The 21,133-nt window shown below is 42.7% G+C and overlaps 1 protein-coding gene across 4 annotated transcripts in view; it reads left to right on the top strand.

Moving 5' to 3' along the window:
* Window positions 1–21,133, top strand: part of CCDC87 (coiled-coil domain containing 87) — a 220,106-nt gene that overhangs the window by 109,513 nt on the left and 89,460 nt on the right. For all 4 annotated transcript variants that reach the window (XM_033951406.1, XM_033951405.1, XM_033951408.1 and 1 more), the window contains 2 exons: window positions 15,558–15,743; window positions 17,711–17,827. In XM_033951406.1, the coding sequence (XP_033807297.1) occupies window positions 15,558–15,743; window positions 17,711–17,827 (303 nt within the window). The remainder of the gene's footprint in view (window positions 1–15,557; window positions 15,744–17,710; window positions 17,828–21,133) is intronic.

Here is a 21,133-nt window from a genome sequence, read left to right as displayed (position 1 = left end):
GAGGTCATGAGGGACTGTTTCATGGAACAGCTGGTCACGGAACCAACACGGGGAGATGCCACTCTTGACCTAATCTTCAACGGACTAGGGGGACCCGCTAAGGAGGTGGCAGTGTGTGGAGGAGTGTGTGGCGCAGTGGTTGGATCTACAGCCTCAGCACCCTGGGGTTGTGGGTTCAAACCCCGCTCTGCTCCTTGTGACCCTGGGCAAGTCACTTAATCCTCCGTAGCTCCAGGTATGTTAGATAGATTGTGAGCCCACCGGGACAGAGAGGGAAGATGCTTGAGTACCTGATTGTAAAAACCGCTTAGATAACCTTGATAGGCGGTATATAAAATCCTAATAATAATAATAAAAGTACTAGCCCCACTAGGAAACAGCGATCACAACACGATCCAGAACAAACTAGAAATTGGATCATCAAAGGTGAAAAGAACCACAACAACAGCACTCAACTTCAAAAAAGGGAATTATGATGCCATGAGGAAAATGGTGGGAAAGAAACTCAACGATACCGCAAGGAAGATGGAGTCCGTAGAAGAAGCCTGGACCATACTTAAGGACACGGTGCACGAAGCACAAAACCTGTGCGTCCCCAAGTTCAGGAAAGGGTGCAAAAAAATAGAACAAAAAACCCAGTGTGGATAACAAATGCAGTGAAAAAGGTGATAAGTGATAAGAAGGCATCATTCAAAAAATGGAAAAAGGACCAGACAGAGGACAACCAAAAGGAGCATAAAAAACACCAAAAGGAGTGTCACCAAGTGGTTAGGAAAGCAAAAAGAGAATATGAAGAGAGACTGGCAGGGGAAGCAACAAACTTCAAATCATTCTTCAGGTACGTCAAGGGGAAGCAACCAGCAAGGGAGGAAGTGGGACCCTTGGATGATGGAGACAGAAAGGGTGGGGTAAAAGAGGAAAAGGAGATAGCTGACAGGTTAAATGAGTTCTTCACGTCAGTTTTCACAAGGGAGGACACAACCAACATTCCAGAACCCTAGGAGATCGTAAATGGAGATCAGGATGAAAATCTGGTCCAACTAGAGGTGAGCAAGGTGGATGTCCTCAGGCAGATAGACAGGCTAAAGAGCGACAAATCGCCAGGTCCGGACGGCATTCACCCAAGGGTACTCAAGGAACTTAGGAACGAAATAGCTGAGCCACTTCGACAAATATGCAACCTATCCTTAAAAACTGGAGAGATTCCGGAGGACTGGAAAATAGCAAATGTTACACCCATCTTCAAGAAAGGCTCAAGGGGAGACCCAGGAAACTACAGGCCGGTGAGCTTGACCTCGGTCCCGGGAAAGATGATGGAAGCACTGATTAAAGACAGCATCTGGGAACACATCGAAAACAATGGGCAGCTAAAGTCAAGTCAGCATGGCTTCTGCAAGGGCAGGTCATGCCTCACGAACTTATTATACTTCTTTGAGGGGGTAAACAGCCAGGTGGATAAAGGGGAATCCATAGACATCATTTACCTTGACTTCCAAAAAGCCTTCGACAAGATACCACACGAAAGACTGCTAAGGAAGCTATGGAACCACAGGGTGCAAGGAGTGGTCCACCGATGGATCAAAAACTGGCTGGCGGACAGGAAACAGAGGGTTGGAGTAAAGGGCCATTACTCAGATTGGAAATGGGTCACGAGCGGAGTTCCACAGGGGTCGGTGCTGGGACCGCTCCTGTTCAATATATTTATTAACGACCTGGAGGCGGGAACAAAATGTGAGGTTATTAAATTTGCGGATGACACTAAACTATACAGCAGGGTCAAAAACATGGAGGACTGCGAAGACCTCCAAAAAGATCTGACAACGCTGGAAGAGTGGGCCAAAAAGTGGCAAATGAGCTTCAATATAGGGAAATGCAAGGTCATGCATGTTGGGAAAAAGAACCCGATGTTCACTTACATGATGGGGGGATCACCGCTAGGGGTGAGCAACCTTGAAAGAGACCTGGGAGTGATGGTAGACACAACATTGAAGGCGTCGGCGCAGTGCGCCACAGCCTCAAGGAAAGGGAACAAAATGTTGGGTATCATTAAGAAAGGTATCACGACCAGGACGAAGGAAGTCATCCTGCCACTGTATCGTGCAATGGTGCGCCCGCACCTGGAGTACTGTGTCCAGTACTGGTCGCCGTACCTCAAGAAGGACATGGCGGTACTTGAGAGAGTCCAGAGAAGAGCAACTAAGCTAATAAAGGGTATGGGGGACCTCTCATATACTGACAGACTGAAAAAGCTAGGGCTTTTCTCCCTGGAAAAGCGACGACTTAGAGGAGACATGATAAAAACCTTCAAGATCATGAAGGGCATAGAAAAAGTGGACAGGGACAGATTTTTCAAATTATGGGGAACCACAAGTACAAGGGGGCACTCAGAGAAATTGAAAGGGGAAAGGTTTAGAACAAGCGCCAGGAAGTTCTTGTTCACCCAGAGGGTGGTGGATACATGGAACGCACTACCGGAGGATGTGATAAGCAGAAGCACGCTACAGGGCTTCAAAGAAGGTCTGGACAGGTACCTGGAGGACAAAGGGATTGAGGGGTACAGATAGGATTAGAGGTAAGGTTATAGGGATAGAGGTAATTTATAAAATTTAGTCAGAGACCACTGTTCAGGCAGTGGGCCTGATGGGCCGCCGCGGGAGCGGACCACTGGGCGAGATGGACCTCTGGTCTGCCTCAGCGGAGGCAACTTCTTATGTTCTTATGTACATCCTCTATCCAATTCTCTGATCACCCAGTCAAAGAAATTGATCAGATTTGTCTGACAAGACCTACCTCTAGTGAATCCATGTTGCCTCCAGTCCTGTAATCCACAGGATTCCTGAAACTTGATCATTTTCTGTTTTAAAAGTGTTTCCATTAATTTGCTTACCACAAAAGTTAGACTTACCGGCCTGTAATTCCCTACTTCTTCCTTACTTCCACTTTTGTGGAGAGGGACCACATCCGCCCTTCTCCAGTCCTCCAGTACCACTCCCGACTCTAGAGATGCATTGAAAAGATCAGTCAGCGGAGCTACCAGAACTTCCTAAGTTCCTTCAGCACACTCAGATGTACACCATCCGGCCCCATCGCTTTATCTACTTTTATTTTAGCTAGCTCCTCACGAACACAACCCTCTGAAAATTGATCAGGGTCTATTACTCCTCCGTCTCTATTCACGTTTGTCTTCTGCGGTCCTGCTCCCAGCACTTCAGCAGAACAGAGATATTTGTTAAGCAATTCGGCCTTTTCTTTATCAGCTTTTACATATTCCTCCCCTTCACCTTTGAGTCTCACAATGCCACTTTTGCACTTCTTCCTATCACTATTATATCTAAAAAAAAATGTTGTCTCCCCATTTTACCATGTCAGCTATTTTTTCTTCCATTTGCATCTTTGCTTTCCTGACTACATGACCAGCCTCTCTTAACTTTTCCAGATATTTTTGCCTGTCTTCCTCTTTCTGCGATCTTTTGTAGTTTATGAAAGCTAACCTCTTATTCCTTACTAGAGAATGACACGGTGGCGGTTTACCCGCGGCCACCGCGTTTAGCTGTGGGTAACCCGCCGAAACGGGGAACGAAAACTAGCAGTCGCTGCGGGGACGGGGACAAGGCCATTCACCGCCCCGTGGAGCGGTGAATGGTCTTGTCCCCGCAGTGAGGCATGAAGGATCGCGCGGTCCCCGCAGCCCACACCCACCTGCCCAATCGATCCTAGTGATTAGCCAGCTCTCTCCCTTCTCCTCACCTTAGTTTGTAGGCTTTCTTTTTTGGTGACCCGCACGCTATCAAAGAGCCGCGCACCCGCTGCTGCTCAGTTTCGATCTTCTGCTCTGATGCAACCGGAAACAGGAAGTTGCAGCAGAGCAGAAGATTGAACACTGAGCAGCCGCGCGTGCGCGGCTCTTTGGGAAAGCGTGCAGGTCGCCGAAAAAGAAAACCTACAAACTAAGGTGAGGAGAAGGGAGAGAGCTGGCTAAACACTAGAATCGATTGGACAGGCGGGTGGGGGCTGCGGGGACCGTGCCATCGTGCGTGTTCCCGGCTCAAACTGGAAGGAGGGAGTGAAAGGGAAAAGGATTCTGGGCCAAGGGGATGAAGACGGAAAGAAAAACCCACAGCAGGAAAGAAAGGGAAGGACAGGCAGGTGAGCCAGATGATAGAAGCAGGGGGGGGGGAAGAAAGAGGGAAAAAAGCTAGATGGGGTTGAAAAGAAGAGACATAAGAACATAAGAACTCCATCTCCGGATCAGACCCATGGTCCATCGAGTCCGGCGATCCGCACACGCGGAGGCCCAGTCAGGTATACACCTGATGTAGTTTTAGTCACCCATATCCCTCTATGCCTCTCGTAAGGAGATGTGCATCTAATTTGCCTTTGAATCCTAGCACAGTGGATTCCTTAATAACCTCCTTTGGGAGAGCATTCCAGGCATCTACCACTCGCTGTGTAAAGCAGAACTTCCTGGCATTTGTCCTGGACTTGTCCCCCCTTAGCTTCAAACCATGTCCTCTTGTCCGTGTCGCGTTGGACAATGTAAATACTTTATTTTCCTGCTCTATTTTATCGATGCCTTTCAGCATTTTGAAAGTCTCGATCATGTCCCCTCGCAGCCTCCTCTTCTCAAGGGAGAACAGTCCCAGTTTCTTGAGTCGTTCCTCATATTCCAAGTTCTCCATACCTCTTATCAGCTTCGTTGCTCGTCTCTGCACCCTCTCCAGCAGTTTTATATCCTTCTTTAGGTTGGGAGACCAATGTTGGACACAGTATTCCAAGTGCGGTCTGACCATTGCTCTATAAAGCGGCATTATGACTTTCTCCGATCTACTCGTGATTCCTTTCTTTATCATGCCTAACATTCTGTTTGCTGGTATGGAAGAGGAAGATAGGGGAAATCTGGACACAGGAAGGTAACAGAAAGAGGGGAAATTATATGCATGGGGCATAGGGACAGAGACATAAAGGGGACATGCCATGGGGATGGTATATGGACACAGGGGGGGCAATGGCAGATACATAGGGGAGATATTAGAAATGGGGAAAATAGGAGCACAGAAGCGAGATGGTTTGTAGGGATGGGACAGGGACCGAGCTCAAAGGCTCCAGTGGCTTGCACAAATTACATTGTAACGTGCCATGAAAATAAGAGGGAGGAAGGTAGATAGATAGGCCAAGCGAGAGGAACTGAAGGGTGGTAGAAAGGAACAGATGGTAAAGGAGGGAGGGAAGGGTGGTGGTGGAAAGGAATAGGACAGGAGGGTGGAGGAGGGAAGGGTGGTGGTGGAAAGGAATAGGACAGGAGGGTGGAGGGTGGAGAGGAACAGACCCTGAAGGGAAATGTGGAAGACAGAGTGGGAAGAAGACAGATGCTAGACCAATTGGGGGGGGGTGAAGGGAGAGGCACAGTAACAGCAAATGAAAGACACAGAGAGAAGACACACAGTGGATGGAAGGAATTGAATGAGAAGATGTGGAAAGCAGAAACCAGACAACAAAGGTAGAAAAAAAAATTCTATTTATTTATTTATTTTTTGCTTTAGGATAAAGTAGTATATTAGTTGTGTTGATAAAAATTTATAAACAAAGCCCTGCCAGCTGAACATCTCTTTCTCTAGTTCAGCAGCAGGAACTTTGATTTATAAGAAAGGAATAAGCTAAATATTACAGTACTAAGGCTTATATGGATGCAGCGGGGACGGTGACGGGGCGGTGAATGGGATGGCAGTGGCGGTGACGGGGCGGTGAAAGGGATGGCGGTGACGTGGCGGTGAAGGGAACGGCGGTGATGGGGCGGTGCAGAAGATGGTGGGCTGGGGACGGGGCGGTGACGGGGACAGATTTTTGCCCCGTGTCATTCTCTATTTCTTATCTTCTCAGCTACTACTTTTGAGAACCAAAGCAGCCTTCTTTTCCTCTTACTTTTACTTACTTGCCTCAGAAAAAGGTTTGTCGCTGTTACAATCGCTCCTTTCAGTTTTGCCCACCACATTTCCACTCCTTCCAGACGTTCCCATCCACAAACAATTCCTTGACGTAAACCCCCATCCGAACAAAGTTAGGTTTTTGTAAAGTCTAGAACCTTTGCTTTTGAATGAGCCCTCTCTATACCTATCTTAATATTAAATCGTACCATGCAGTGATCACTGGATGCCAGATGATCACCCACTGTAACATCCAATACAGGTACAAAAGGAAAGGGGGATGTACTACAATAATTAAAGAAAAAGAAAAAAAGAACATGTAAGGGTAACACATTAGGGAGGACAAAGATAAAAAGAGATAGAAGAAGTAGGGAGATATAAAATTAATTAAGTCTCAGAGATGAGAACTAATTAAGTATTGGATGTTAAAATATAAAGTTTAAATAATTCAGATATAGACAAATCATCTTAATTATATCTCAAAGGCATACAGGAAGCTTTGAATTTTTCTAATGATGTTTCTCCACGCAAATAGCTTGGTAAAGTATTCCAGAGCTGAGGAGGTATGACTGAAAAGATAGTAGACTTCCTTGTACCAATAACTTTTAGGGAGGGAATAGTCAAGAGATGCTGCTCTGTTGATCTTAATGTCCTAAATGGAGTATATGGTATAAGAAAACAGTCAAGAAATATTGGTGCATTTGTTAGATGGATTTTGAAGGTTATTAATGCAATTTTGTATGTGATTCTATAAGAGATTGGTAACCAATGTGCTTTTTTCAGAAGTGGAGTCACATGATTATATTTTTTAGAATTGGTGATAGTTCGCATTATTCTTTTGGAGCAGCAACAGAACCAATTATGATTTCACCACCTTATTTAGCCACAATAAATTCTTTTTTTTTTTTTTGTGATCATATTACTCCTTTATTGAAGCAGGCTCATTGGTTACCAGTTCCTCAAAAGATTCCTTTCTTTTTTTTTTAAACAATGGAATGAGTGGTCCTCAGTATTCACTACTCTTTTTTTTTTTTTTTTTAATTCTTTATTCATTTTCAAAATTATAATAAGTGTTATATATGTTCAATCACATTAACAATAAATACATCACTTAAAAACTATCATTGGTACCTTACATAAACTCTTATCCCTCCCCCCTCCCCACCCCTCCCTACCATATATTCCATTATCTTATATAATATGTAATATTAAAATATCCCCCCCCCCCTTCACTATTAAACTAATAAATTAAGGGAAACAATGTCAACTAATCCATACAATATTTTGTAAATGGTTTCCACACATCCTGAAATTTCCTGAAATATCCCCACTGTGTTGCAGTAAATCTTTCCATTTTATAGATATGACATAAAGAGTTCCACCAAAAATTATAATTTAATCTTCTCCAATCCTTCCAATTATATATAATTTGTTGAATGGCAACACCAGTCATTATAAGTAATAATTTATTGTTGTTCGCAGAAATCTGACTTTTTGCTCTCATTTCCATACCAAATATCACAGTATCATATGATAATGCCACTGGGTTATCTAATAAATTATTAATTTGGTCCCAAATTGATTTCTAGAAATTCATAATAAATGGGCAATAAAATAATAAATGATCTAAAGTTCCTGCTTCTAGATGACAGTGCCAACATCTATTAGACAAAGAGCTATCTAATTTTTGCAACCGAACAGGGGTCCATAACGCTCTATGTAACAGAAAAAACCAAGTTTGTCTCATAGATACCAACACTGTACATCTCATCCTCCAAGACCAAATTCGTGGCCATTGAGATGCAGTAATTTCATGCTTAATCTCAATGCTCCAAATATCTCTTAGACCAGTTTTTAATTTCTTTTTAATAAATCCATTTAATACTTTGTACCACTGTGCGGCCTGGTGACCCAAGAAGTCTGCCTGAAAACATAGAAACTCCATATGATTATTAAGGTTTTTCCAATCAGGGAACTCCGCCTGAATGGCATGCTTCAGTTGCAACCATCTAAAATTTTCTGATTTATTAAGTCCAAATTTATGTTGCAACTGTGAAAATTCAAGCATATTACCATTAGAAATAACGTCATCCAATATACGTATTCCTGCTATCATCCAATGCTTCCAGACAAGCCCTTCTCCGCCAATTTTGATCTTGGAGTTCACCCATATAGATTGATTTGTAGATTTGTAAATTGGAATAGATGTTAAATTGCTAACATACTGCAATGTTTTCCATGTATCAGCTAATATTCTGTTATCTTTACTGTAGCTAGGCATTTTGATACTGAGCACATGGCACAAGCGCAATGGAGACATGAGTTGCCATTCTAACCACAACCAATCTGGGAGTTTTTCCATGAGTTCTGGGAGGACCCAATATATACCTTGGCGCAAAATATAGGCTTGGTGGTACCTATAAAAATTGGGAAAATTTACCCCTCCCTCTGAAATTGATCTTTGTAAGGATACCAAAGCCACTCTAGGAGTTTTACCCAGCCAAATAAATTTTAAAAGAATGCTATTTAATTTTTTATAAAATGACCCTTGAAAATATAACGGCAACATACCCATCTGATAACAAACCACAGGCAAAATCATCATCTTGATAGTTTGGACTCTCCCCCCCCACCATAAAAGGTGTAAAGGATTCCATTGCTCACACATTTCTGCAACCTTCTGTAATAACGATTTTTCATTTATTTTCATTGTTTCCTCCAATGTTTTTTTAATCCAAATGCCTAAATATTTTATTCCATCCTCCTTCCAAAGAAAAGGAAATGAATCAAACAAACCCTTTGTACAATGAACATTGAGTGGAAGAATTTCTGATTTAGACCAATTTATTTTATAGCCTGAAAATTTCCCAAATTTCTCAATCGTTTCAAGTAAACATGGAATGGTTGTCTCAGGATTTCTCAAATAAAGCAAAATATCATCCGCATAAGCCGAGACCTTATATTCTCGATCCTTATAGAGAATACCCTGAATCTCCTCTGCCTGTTGAATAGCTAATAACAAGGGTTCCAAAACAATATCAAAAAGCAAAGGAGATAAGGGACAACCTTGTCTAACCCCCTGTTGCAACCTAAAACCTTCTGAAAAATTATTGTTAATATACAGTTTAGCAACAGGGGAACTATACAATGTTTGAACCATTTGTATAAATCCTGAACCAATACCAAACCACTCCAACGCTTGATACATGAAGGTCCATTCAACACGATCAAAGGCCTTCTCTGCATCAAGAGACACAGAAAAAAACAGATCATTTAAGGCTTTTGACAGATTCAGCATATGAAATGCAAGCCTAGTATTGTTAGAAGAATGTCTTTGAGCAACGAATCCTGTTGATGCATTCCAATAATAAAAGGGAGAGCTTTAGCCAAACGCATAGTCAATGTTTTAGCTAAAAGTTTTCCATCTACATTAATTAAAGAAATAGGCCTGTAGTTTGAAACCAATGTGGGATCTTTATTTGGCTTTGGCAAAACTATAGTTAACGATTCAGCCATGGCACCTGTAATACAACCTTTAGTAAGTTGAGCCTGATATAAATTTAACAGATATGGTAATAGGGTAATTTGGAATGATTTATAGAACTCTACTGTAAAACCATCTCCACCTCCAACTCTAAGGGACTTCAATGCTGCTTGCAATTCTTTATTTGATATAGGCTTTTCTAAACTTTCTTTTATATGCTCAGGAATTTTTGGCCCCTTAATTACATTTAAAAATTCCGATCCATCTTTTTCTTTATCTAAATAAGACTCAGAAGAATACAGACCTTTATAAAATTGTAAAAATTGTTTTAAAATAGAATCAATTTGTGTACAAGAATTTCCTTTTTCATCTTTAATCGCCACTACATTTGTTTTCCTTTTTTTTGCTTTTAAATAATTTGCCAGTAAACTTCCCACCTTATTTGAATTTGCATAATACAATGCTTGTTGAGAAAATAAATCTTTCCTTATCATTTTAGAAGAAATCTCATTATATTTCCCTTTAGCTTTCAAAAGATCATGTAAAATAGAATATTCCCATTTAACCTTTAATTTTGATTCCAATATCTTAATTTCTTGTTCTAACCTGAAAAATTGATATTTAATTTGTTTTATAGTATATGCCGAAAAAGAAATAATTTGGCCTCTTATGGTTGCCTTAAAAGCATCCCATAACGTCTCCACTGAGATATCTTCCGTATTATTATTTTGAAAGTAATCATTTATTTTTAATTGAATTTTCTCAATAAAATTAGGTTCTACAAGCAAAGCATTATCAAATCTCCACACAGATCTTTTAACCTCCTGATCATTTATTTTAATTTTAATCCATACTCCACCATGATCTGATAAAATAATTGGATCAATGGAGGCTTGCGTTACTTGCTGAACTAATGAATTTGAAATAAATATATAATCTGTTCTTGAAAATGATTTATGGACATGGGAGCAAAATGAAAATTCCTGATCATTAAAATGAAATATTCGCCATATATCTTTTAAATCACAATTTTGAACCAGATTATCCAACCCTAATGATTTCATAATTCTACTAGGTTTTTTGTCTATTAAAGGATCTATAACAGTATTAAAATCCCCAGCCACAACTAAATTAGAAGCAGCCAGTGGTAACAATAATTGTTGTAGAGATTTGAAAAATTCAATTTGATTCGAATTAGGTGCATATACATTGAATAACACCATGGTAGTATTTCCCAGATTTATGTCTACATGTATCCACCTTCCTAAGGGATCCGTAGCTATTAATTTGAACGTAGCATTACATCTCTTATTCACCAAAATAGCAACCCCTGCTTTTTTCTTTACAGCTGGGGCATAAAAGCAATGTTTCACCCAGTTTGCCACAATAAATTCTAACAATTGTTTGGGCTAAAAAAAAAAAAAAAGAAAATTTTTTTCCACCATAAGTAATACAACATTTTGACAGAAACTTCAATACAAACATAACACCCAGAGAAATGACTCTCGGTCTATAGACCAATAAGTCCCTTCTTCTCCGCTGTGTTTCTTGTGAAAGATCAGGAAATATATGTATAGTTGAACTCAAAAATTGAACATTCATATTTCTGAAATAATTCTTAAGGCTCTATCGAACTCAAGAGCAAAAGTCACCAGAAGGGTAGTCCTTTCCATTACTATCTCAAGAGAACTTTCTAAGAAATTTGTTAAGTCAATTTGAGTACCAGGATCCTCAGTCTGAGTTGGTGTAGAGCTAACTAAATTAGCTTTAATAGACAAATATTGCACTCTTACAATTGGTGGCAAATTTTCACTAGGCAAATGCAAGGCTTCACTCATATATTTGCAAACCATTTCAATAGCTGAGATTACTGGTGTTCGGGGAAAATTCAAAATTCTCATTATTTTTTCTTTGGTAATTTTCAATATATTCTAATTTCTTCTGAATAGCAATTCTTTCTTTGACAATATCCAATTGAAGATCTTTAACCTGGGAAATTTGTTGCTCATGTTATAATCTCACCATGTTATTTCAGGATTTTCCCTTGGTGTTCCACTTTAGAGTTAAGCATTATCTTTTCTTAAAACTACCACTGCTTTCTGAAGGTTAGAATCCATAATTTCTATTGCCTTCCAAATTTCCTCCATATTTATGACAGATAGTTTTTCTAACCTTCCAAATGTTATCACTTCTCCCCTGGCTTTTTTTCTTCAGTCTCCATGCTGAAGATCAATGTTAGATCTCCGCTTTGATCTTCAACCCCACAGGGTCTCCCAGTTACTCCTCCAGGGCTACACAGTTCCGTATCCTCTACTGGGGACTTCAACGCTGCCTGCAGCACAGTACTGGTAACTCCAGGCTGGATTAGTGCGTGTCTGCCCTCAGGGCTTAACAAAGCCCCATTTCCGCTAAGATCCTCCATCAATGGTGGGGGTTCTCCTGATGCTTGTTATGTCCCCAGGTTACAAGCCGAGTCAGACCCTCCAAAATAGTCTGAACTAACCCCCTTGGAGTCATGTTGCTGGAGGCATAGACCATGTTAATCCTTTCCTCTTTTCCATCGTGCGAAAGATAGCACTGCAGGACAGGTAAGTTCAGGGTAAAGTCAGTTCAAGACCAAATTAGCTTCGCAGCTCAGCATGCACGTCTGCTCCTGACGCCATCTTGACTCCGACATCAATCTTTTCATTAAAAAATCTCACTAAATCATCTGCTACTGGAGAAGAAGGATGTATTGACGAGTCATTGTTAGTAGTTAAAAGTGCCAGATGTTAAACAAGGTGCTACTTTGATTGTTGGATCTGATAATTCTATCGCCGTATAAATTTTTCCTAGCTTTTTTTAATGTTGCATTATAAGACCTAATACTATCCCTCCATGACTGTCTATCAGCAGGAGATCTTGATTTTTTTCCTTTTATGCTCCTGAGCTTGACATTTCTGTTTCAATTCTCTGTGATAAGGAAGGTACCAGGGAGCCTTATGAGAGTAAGAAACCGTCTTTGTAGATAGATGAGCAAGTGAAAAATAGGTGAACTAAGAAAAGAGGGTTTTTCACTCTCTGGAAACTTAGGTCTATTAAGGCATACTTCCACACTTCAGCCTTCAGAATTCTAGTACAATCCCTAATACTAAGCCAGCTGGATTATTGCAACATCACCCATCTGACAATCCCCCAGAAACAAATGCAAAGACTACAACTGATACAAAACGCAGCAGTCAGGATGATTTTCGGGTTGAAGAAGTCCGACCACATAACCCCTTCCTACAGACTCCTACACTGGCTGCCGATGAAGGCACGCACGAAGTTCAAGCTAGGATATCTCTGCTTCAAGGTATTAAATGGTCTAGCCCCTAAATACATCACAGACCTCTTCTCATTCCCAACCAACAGACATGAAAGAAAAACACACCTGAAATTTGTCTCCCCACCGGCTAGAGGGTGTAAATATAAGAGATACCATCAACAACTGCTATCGTACCAAGCAGCCACATGGGGCAAAGACTTAGAAAAACTAATTGCACACACAAACAACTATGGCGAATTTAGGAAACACCTAAAAACCTACCTGTTCTTGAAATACCTAGATAACGAACCAGAACATCAGCCCCCCTCATAATACCACCACGTACCCTAACCTGTAAATTGTAAACCCCAACCCTAATCACTAACCATGAACACTCCATTCAATACATGGAATATTTCTAATTTTGTGTAAGCAACATGGCACTTCCTGGTCTTGCAGCACACAAACTGCTGTTAATATTATTAATGTTGGAACTACCAGATGTACAATGCTATACCCTTTAATTCGCTGTATGTACAGTTTCTCTTTATTGTATATACAGTTTCTCTTTATTGTAAACCACTTCTCTTTATTGTTGGAATTCGCTGTATGTACAGTTTCTCTTTATTGTATTTACAGTTTCTCTTTATTGTAAACCACTTCTCTTTATTGTAAACCGCCTAGAAGTCGCAAGATTGTTGGCGGTATATAAGAATAAAGTTATTATTATTATTATTATTAGAGCTGGTTATTCATATAAATGGAAGCCAGAATAGATGTTTAAGTCTGAAGAAACAGCGTTTAATAGTGTTAGAGATCTGTGGTTGAAAACTTGTGGGTTTCAGAGAAATCTTCAGGGCTATTTCTTTCTCTGATGGGCCAATCCCTGAAGGGGTTGGTTGGATGGGGGTTGCCTCAGTGCTGGTGAGTACCTTTTTCATCTGTTTTTCTGCTTCAGTTCTATTTTTAGGTTATCACCTCTCCCCTTCCTTTCAGTAATCATGTGATGGCAGTGCTGGCTGAGGTAGTTAATTGCTGTTTTCAATGTAGTGCTCATCGAGCATCCTTGGAGCAGGGCTCATCTTGTCTCCTCTTCTTTCACAACCCTTTAGATGCTAGTCCCAGCCTAAGTTCAGTACGAGCTTCAGGAGTTCATGGAGAGGCTTTGACATTGCTTCAGGGATTGGCTTGTTATCTCAGAAAGCATGGAAGCAGCAGCCATCTTGGATCCCTGCACATCTCATCTGGCTTTCTGTATTTCAGGCCTCTTAACATCTTGGCAGATTCCTACTCTCAAGCACTCTGTCATTGGATCCTTTGAGTCTTCTAGGCACGTGCTCCCTTTTCTCCTAAAAAGAGCCCAGTCTTCTCAGGAAGAATTGCTTTCCAAAAGAAGGAGATTGGAATATCTTCAAGAATTAGGGACAGAATCCTTGCTTTTGGTCCCAAGATCTGAGGCAGCTCTCTCTCTGTATTTTCTAGACATTCAAGTATCAGGGATTGCCTGAAGTAGGAGAATTATTTTCTGATGAGTGGAAGAGTAGCCTAATAGTATAAGTTGGCTAAGAAGCTGGGAACCTGGGTTCATTTCCCACTGTGGCTCCTTGTGACCCTGGGCAAGTTACTTAAACTTCCATTGTCCTAGATACAAAACCTAGATTGTGAGCTCACCAGGGACAGAGAAAATACAGTACCTGTATAAAATATGTAAACCACTTTAGTATTTGATGGCAGATGAAGACCTTTATGGTCCATCCAGTCTGCACAAGAATCAAACAAATTTTACAGTGGCTAAGTTTTTTCACTAAAAAAAGCTCTCTTCTTTAATTACTAAAGCCTTAGAGGTTCTCAACCTCAATTCCTCTCTGATAACTCAAGGTCTCTTTTCAGTGTCAGATCCTGAAGCTTTTTCTTTCCCTAGTAAATTGTACCTGCACCCAGGTGATTGTTCAGTAGTTGTTGGGGAGTTTGTGTATATAGTCTGGTGATTTAATTACCCCCATTCCTCCTTTTTTGTGTTTGATGCTGTTTCATCTAGTTGGAACAGCCTGTTTAAGGCTAGCCCTGGGTAGGAAGACTAAGACACCTCCTGACCGCATATGCCCCCAGGTTTAGCACATGGGCCTCATTCATCTTCAGATAGATTGGCTTCTGCTTCACAAGGGACTTCTCTCCCCAAATCCGATCCAGATGGAAGATCCATCTCCTTACAGCTTAGCTTTTGAAAGGATATGCTGATGATGTGTGTGTTTGGGGAGGGAGTTGTTTTTTGTTTTGTTCTTTTTATTTATTTCTTTTTATTTTTTTTTTTTGCTGCTTGTTTTATAGCCTGTCATGATTTTCTGCTTGTTAAACCTATTAGCTATGAACAATTTCTAAAAAACAACTGGAATTTGTGTGGCTCAGAAGCTTTAAGTGTTCACCTCTTAGATGGGGAAAGGGATGGGATTTGATATACTGTCTTTCTGTGGTTACAGTATAAGTGGTTTACACAGTGACATAGCTATGGGTGGACCCACCCATTTTTGACTCAGGCCCACCCAGCGGCATCACCACACTGCCCTCTCCTTTCCCTGATATACCTTATAAGTGTCCCAGCATATACAGCAATTCATTTTTGCCATCAGCACTAGCCACAGAAGCTTCCCTTTTCCATGTCCTACCCTTACTGTATGGCAAGAAGCAGCAGAGGGAAGCCTACGGGGCCAGCATAAAAATGATTTGCTGCAGGCACTGGAACACATGATGAATTGGAAATGAGATTGCTATGCATTTCGATGGGAAAAAAGATTCAAACAGCAGAGTAGTGACAAGGCATAGTTTTCATGGAGAACTTTTTACACCCTGTATTATGTGTTGAAACTAGATTTTAGATCAGCAAGATAAACTGAAATTGGAAAAACAAGCTCATTTTGAAGCGGCCACAAGGGACTTCAAAATGCCTAATAAACCCCTACTGAAAACAGCTGATGTGCAGTTCTCCGACAGGCTACTTATCGACTCACCTGAATTTAACATCCACCTGCCTATGTACAGTGATCTCGCAGGAGAGGTAATGAAATATTTCATATTTTAAAACACATCCTATTTGTTGTCTGTGTACCTTAACTATACTTCATTGCTATACGGTGCAAGAGGGTTACAACTACTGAAAAACATACAGGTCGTTATTCAAAGCAATTTAACCAGCCAGAAATGGCTTCTGGCCAGTTAAATCACTTGTTTGGGGTTAACCAGTCATTTTCAGTGGCATGTAACCATTTGTGCCTATCTCAAAAGTGGCTATTTTTTGGGCGTTCTGAGGTGAAGTCAAAACTTGGCCAGTTACATGCTGAATATTGCACCTAAGGGGGAATTCATCAACGGGTGTTAACAATTAGCACATGCTAACACTAAAGGCACCCATTATATTCCTTTGGGTGTCTTTAGCTTTAGCGTGTGCTAAAGTGGTAGCACCCATTGATAACTTTCCCCCTTAACTGGCTATGTTGTAGCCTTCTCCACAAACCCAGAAACTCAATGGCGAAGTGAAATCTTTGGTAGCAGAAATTCTGCTATCTAATATAATAAAACGCTAGCCGCGCATGCGCACTCAGACCTGCGTGATCTGAAATCCCTGATCTGTGAGATGTATGTCCGTGGCTTTGCAGACGTGCGCATGCGCGAGTCCCCAGCCTTACTGCTTCCCAGCCGTATTGCTTTCCAGCCGCAAGCGTTGGACTCCATGCTCTCCAGATCGCAGTGTACAGACCGGTAGGGCACTGGGAGCTAGGGAGAAAGCAAGGGCTCAGTGCGTCTTCGTCGTCGTCTTCGCCCCTCCCCCCCCAATCCCCGTTGAGCCTCCCACCCGATTTTCTCTTCTCGCGGTCTGGCTGGCTACCTTAGTCCCTTGCCGCCGCCGCCACCCCCTTCCCTTCCCTTCCCACGGTCGACAAACCTCTTGGCTCCAGCAGCGTCCGCAGCACTGTAAACACACTGCTTCGCGGCCTCTACTGCCATGATTTGCTCTTCCGTGTTCCTGATGACATCATCAGATACGCGGCAGAGCAAATCGGGGCAGTAGAGGCCGCAAAGCAGCATGTTTACAGTGCTGCGGCCGCTGCTGGAGCCAAGAGGTTTGTCGACCACAGGAAGGGAAGGGGGTGGCGGCGGCGGCAAGGGACTAGGGGAGCTGGCCAGACCGCGAGAAGAGAAAATCGGGTGGGCCACGAAGAGACAGGGAGGAAATGGAGCGGAAGAGGGAAAGGGGCCTGCTTTGGGGGAGGGGTGTGCTTGGAGGCAGACAGCTTTGCTTGGGGGGGAGACAGAAGGGGGGCCACGGAGAGATAGGGAGGAACTGGAGCTGGAGAGGGAAAGGGGCCTGCTTTGGGGAAGGGCTGTGCTTGGAGGCAGACAGCTTTGCTTGGGGGGGGGAGACAGAAGGGGGGCCACAGAGAAACAGGGAGGAACTGGAGCGGGAGAGGGAAAGAGGCCTGCTTTGGGGGAGGGGTGTGCTTGGAGGCAGACAGCTTTGCTTGGGGGGGAGACAGAAGGGGGGCCACGGAGACACAGTCAGGGAGGAACTGGAGGGGCAGAGGGAAAGGGGTCTGCTTTGGGGGAGGGGTGTGCTGGGAGGTAGATAGCTTTGCTTGGGGGGAGACAAAATGGGGGGCCACGGAGAGACAGTCAGGGAGGAATTGGAGGGGTAGAGGGAAAGGGGTCTGCTTTGGGGGGGAGGGGTGTGCTGGGAGGCAGACAGCTTTGCTTGGGAGGGGAGACAGAAGGGGGCCACGGAGACACTGTCAGGGAGGAATTGGAGGGGTAGAGGGAAAGGTGGCTGCTTCGGGGGGAGGGGTTTGCTGGGAGGCAGATCATTTTGCTTAGGGGGGGAAGACAGAAGGGGGGCCACGGAGAGACAGTTAGGGAGGAACTGGAGGGGGAGAGGGAAAGGGGGCTGCTTTCTAGCACCCGTTAATGTAACGGGCTTAAAGACTAGTATAAATATATTGATTTTTAGATATTTTGCATTATTTATTACAGATGACGTCCTCTGATATACAAGAGCTGGACAAACGCCTATTCATAGGAAGCAAATTCACAAAAATTTATCGTGAGTTCACTGAGAACCTGCCAAGGCAGCATCTGATATTTGATCAGGTACACAAGATGTTTTGTACAGAGCTTTGTTTTTTTTTCTTAATGATATCTATGCCCTTCCATTGTATTATAGGTTTAGTGGGCAAACTGAGGCGTATGGGCCACATCTGGTTTTGTGTAGCCTGCAATAATGAGTCCAGTCTTGGCATTTGATAGCTGGAGCATGTCACTTCTGGCTGGAAGTAATTAATGGTATCATTACTACTCATCAGATTCCTAATATTAGGCTGTTATCCCAGGACAAGCAGGCAACCTATTCTCACATATGGGTGATGTCACTGCCGGAGCCCGGATGCAGAAGCCTCGCAAGCAGACTTGCTTGTAGAAACTCAGAAGTTTCGAGTCGACCGCACCGCGCATACGTGAGTGCCTTCCCGCCCAGCGCAGGGCAAGTCTTCCCAGTTCCCATGCCAGACTGCCTGCTTAACACCAGAGCACCTTTAGTCACGCTAGTTAGCTTAATAACTGTTTTACCATTGATTTTGTTTTTAGTTTTTTATATTTACCTGTGTCCATGTTTATTTTGTAGACCTTTGCTTGCTCTGATCTGCCGCCGCAAAGCGGCGGCCCGCTGAACTCCTCCCACCTCAGGTCTGCCTAACTCATTTAAAATCGGGGCTTTTGCGGCGCACACCGAAGGAGCGCACCTAAGGAGCATGACCTGCTCCTTAGTGTGCTCCTTCGTGTGCAACCTGAGAGTGTTGTTTTTATATATCTTACCTTTTCTTTTTTTAAGAAATGTTATAGACATTTATATCTTAAAACTATTATCTCTGTTGTATTAATATTGTTTTTTATGCTCCTTGCTGTTCTGAATTTATTGACCATTTCTGACCTCTCAATTTATCCTCATTTATCCAAAACCACCATTATGTTGGCTGACTCTACTAATATCCCTACTATATGGGGCCACCGTCCCCAACCATTAAAAAAACCCTACTCTTATAAATCAGCACTTACCAACGTTCCTACTATTGCATATGTCTCACCTAAGTGTCAAAAACACTATACTACTTATAATCCCCTGGACTGGATGGAATTAATCCCCTGGACCGGATGGAATTCACCCGAGAGTCTTAAAGGAATTGAAGGTTGAAATCGGAGAGTTATTGCAAAAACTTGCAAACCTGACAATCAGAACTGGACAGATACCGGACGACTGGAGGATAGCGAACGTCACCCCAATTTTCAAAAAAGGATCGAGAGGGGAACCGGGCAACTATAGACCTGTGAGTCTTACGTCTGTCCCCGGCAAGATGGTTGAAGCACTGATCAAGGATAGCATGGTCCGGCACTTGGACGCACACGACTTGATGAAACCCAGTCAACATGGATTCAGGAAAGGGAAATCATGTTTGACGAATTTACTCCAATTTTTTGAGACCGTGAATGAGCAAATTGATAGTGGGAAGCCGGTGGACATAATATACTTGGACTTCCAGAAAGCGTTCGACAAAGTTCCACACGAAAGACTTCTCAGGAAACTACAAAGCTGTTAGAGCTGTTAGGATGGGAGGACATAAGAGAAGTGGAAAGACAGTGGTCTAAGCTGAAAGGAGCGATAAAAATGGCTACGGACCTTTATGTGAAGAAAATCAATAAAAACAAAAGAAAAAGGAAGCCGATATGGTTCTCCAACCTAGTGGCTGAGAAAATAAAGGCGAAAGAGTTGGCGTTCATGAAATATAAAAAAACCCAAGAAGAGGAGAGCAGAAAGGACTACAGGGTGAAACTGAAAGAAGCCAAGAGAGAGATACGTTTGGCGAAGGCACAGGCGGAAGAACAAATGGCTAAAAATGTAAAAAAGGGAGATAAAAATTTTTTCAGATATATTAGTGAAAGGAGGAAGATAAAAAATGGAATTGCTAGGCTAAAAGATGCTGGGAACAAATATGTGGAGAGTGATGAGGAGAAAGCAAATGTGCTAAACAAATACTTCTGTTCTGTGTTCACAGAAGAAAATCCTGGAGAAGGACCGAGATTGACCGGCAAAGTTACACGAGAAAATGGAGTAGATTCTGCGCCGTTCACGGAGGAGGGTGTTTATGAGCAACTTGAAAAACTGAAGGTGGACAAAGCGATGGGACCAGACGGGATCCATCCCAGGATACTAAGGGAACTCAGAGAGGTTCTGGCGAGTCCTATTAAAGACTTGTTCAACAAATCTCTGGAGACGGGAGTGATTCCTGGGGATTGGAGGAGAGCGGATGTGGTCCCTATTCATAAAAGTGGTCACAGGGATGAAGCAGGAAACTACAGGCCGGTGAGCCTCACTTCAGTTGTTGGAAAAATAATGGAAGTGTTGCTGAAAGAAAGGATAGTGTATTTCCTTGAATCTAATGGGTTACAGGATCCGAGGCAACATGGCTTTACAAAAGGTAAATCGTGCCAAACGAACCTGATTGAATTTTTTGATTGGGTGACCAGAGAGCTGGATCGAGGACATATGCTAGATGTAATTTATTTGGATTTCAGCAAAGCCTTTGATACAGTTCCTCATAGGAGGCTGTTGAACAAACTTGAAGGGCTAAAGTTAGGACCCAAAGTGGTGAACTGGGTCAGAAACTGGCTGTCGGACAGACGCCAGAGGGTGGTGGTTAATGGAAGTCGCTCGAAGGAAGGAAAGGTGACTAGTGGAGTCCCTCAGGGTTCGGTGCTGGGGCCAATCCTGTTCAATATGTATGTAAGTGACATTGCTGAAGGGTTAGAAGGAAAAGTGTGCCTTTTTGCAGATGATACCAAGATTTGTAACAGAGTAGACACCGAAGAGGGAGTGGAAAATATGAAAAAGGATCTGCAAAAGTTAGAGGAATGGTCTAATGCCTGGCAACTAAAATTCAATGCAAAGAAATGCAGAGTAATGCATTTGGGGATTAATAATAGGAAGGAACCGTATATGCTGGGAGGAGAGAAGCTGATATGCACGGACGGGGAGAGGGACCTCGGGGTGATAGTGTCCGAAGATCTAAAGGCGAAAAAACAGTGTGACAAGGCAGTGGCTGCTGCCAGAAGGATTCTGGGCTGTATAAAGAGAGGCGTAGTCAGTAGAAGAAAGAAGGTGTTGATGCCCCTGTACAGGTCATTGGTGACGCCCCACTTGGAGTATTGTGTTCAGTTTTGGAGACCGTATCTGGCGAAAGACGTAAGAAGACTTGAGGCGGTCCAGAGGAGGGCGACGAAAATGATAGGAGGCTTGCACCAGAAGACATATGAGGAGAGACTGGAAGCCCTGAATATGTATACCCTAGAGGAAAGGAGAGACAGGGGAGATATGATTCAGACGTTCAAATACTTAAAGGGTATTAA

This window comes from Geotrypetes seraphini, chromosome 7, assembly GCF_902459505.1.
Source record: "Geotrypetes seraphini chromosome 7, aGeoSer1.1, whole genome shotgun sequence".
NCBI lineage: Eukaryota > Metazoa > Chordata > Amphibia > Gymnophiona > Dermophiidae > Geotrypetes > Geotrypetes seraphini.
The sequence above is the reverse complement of the archived record's forward strand: the minus strand, read 5'-3'. Positions and strand labels throughout refer to the sequence as shown.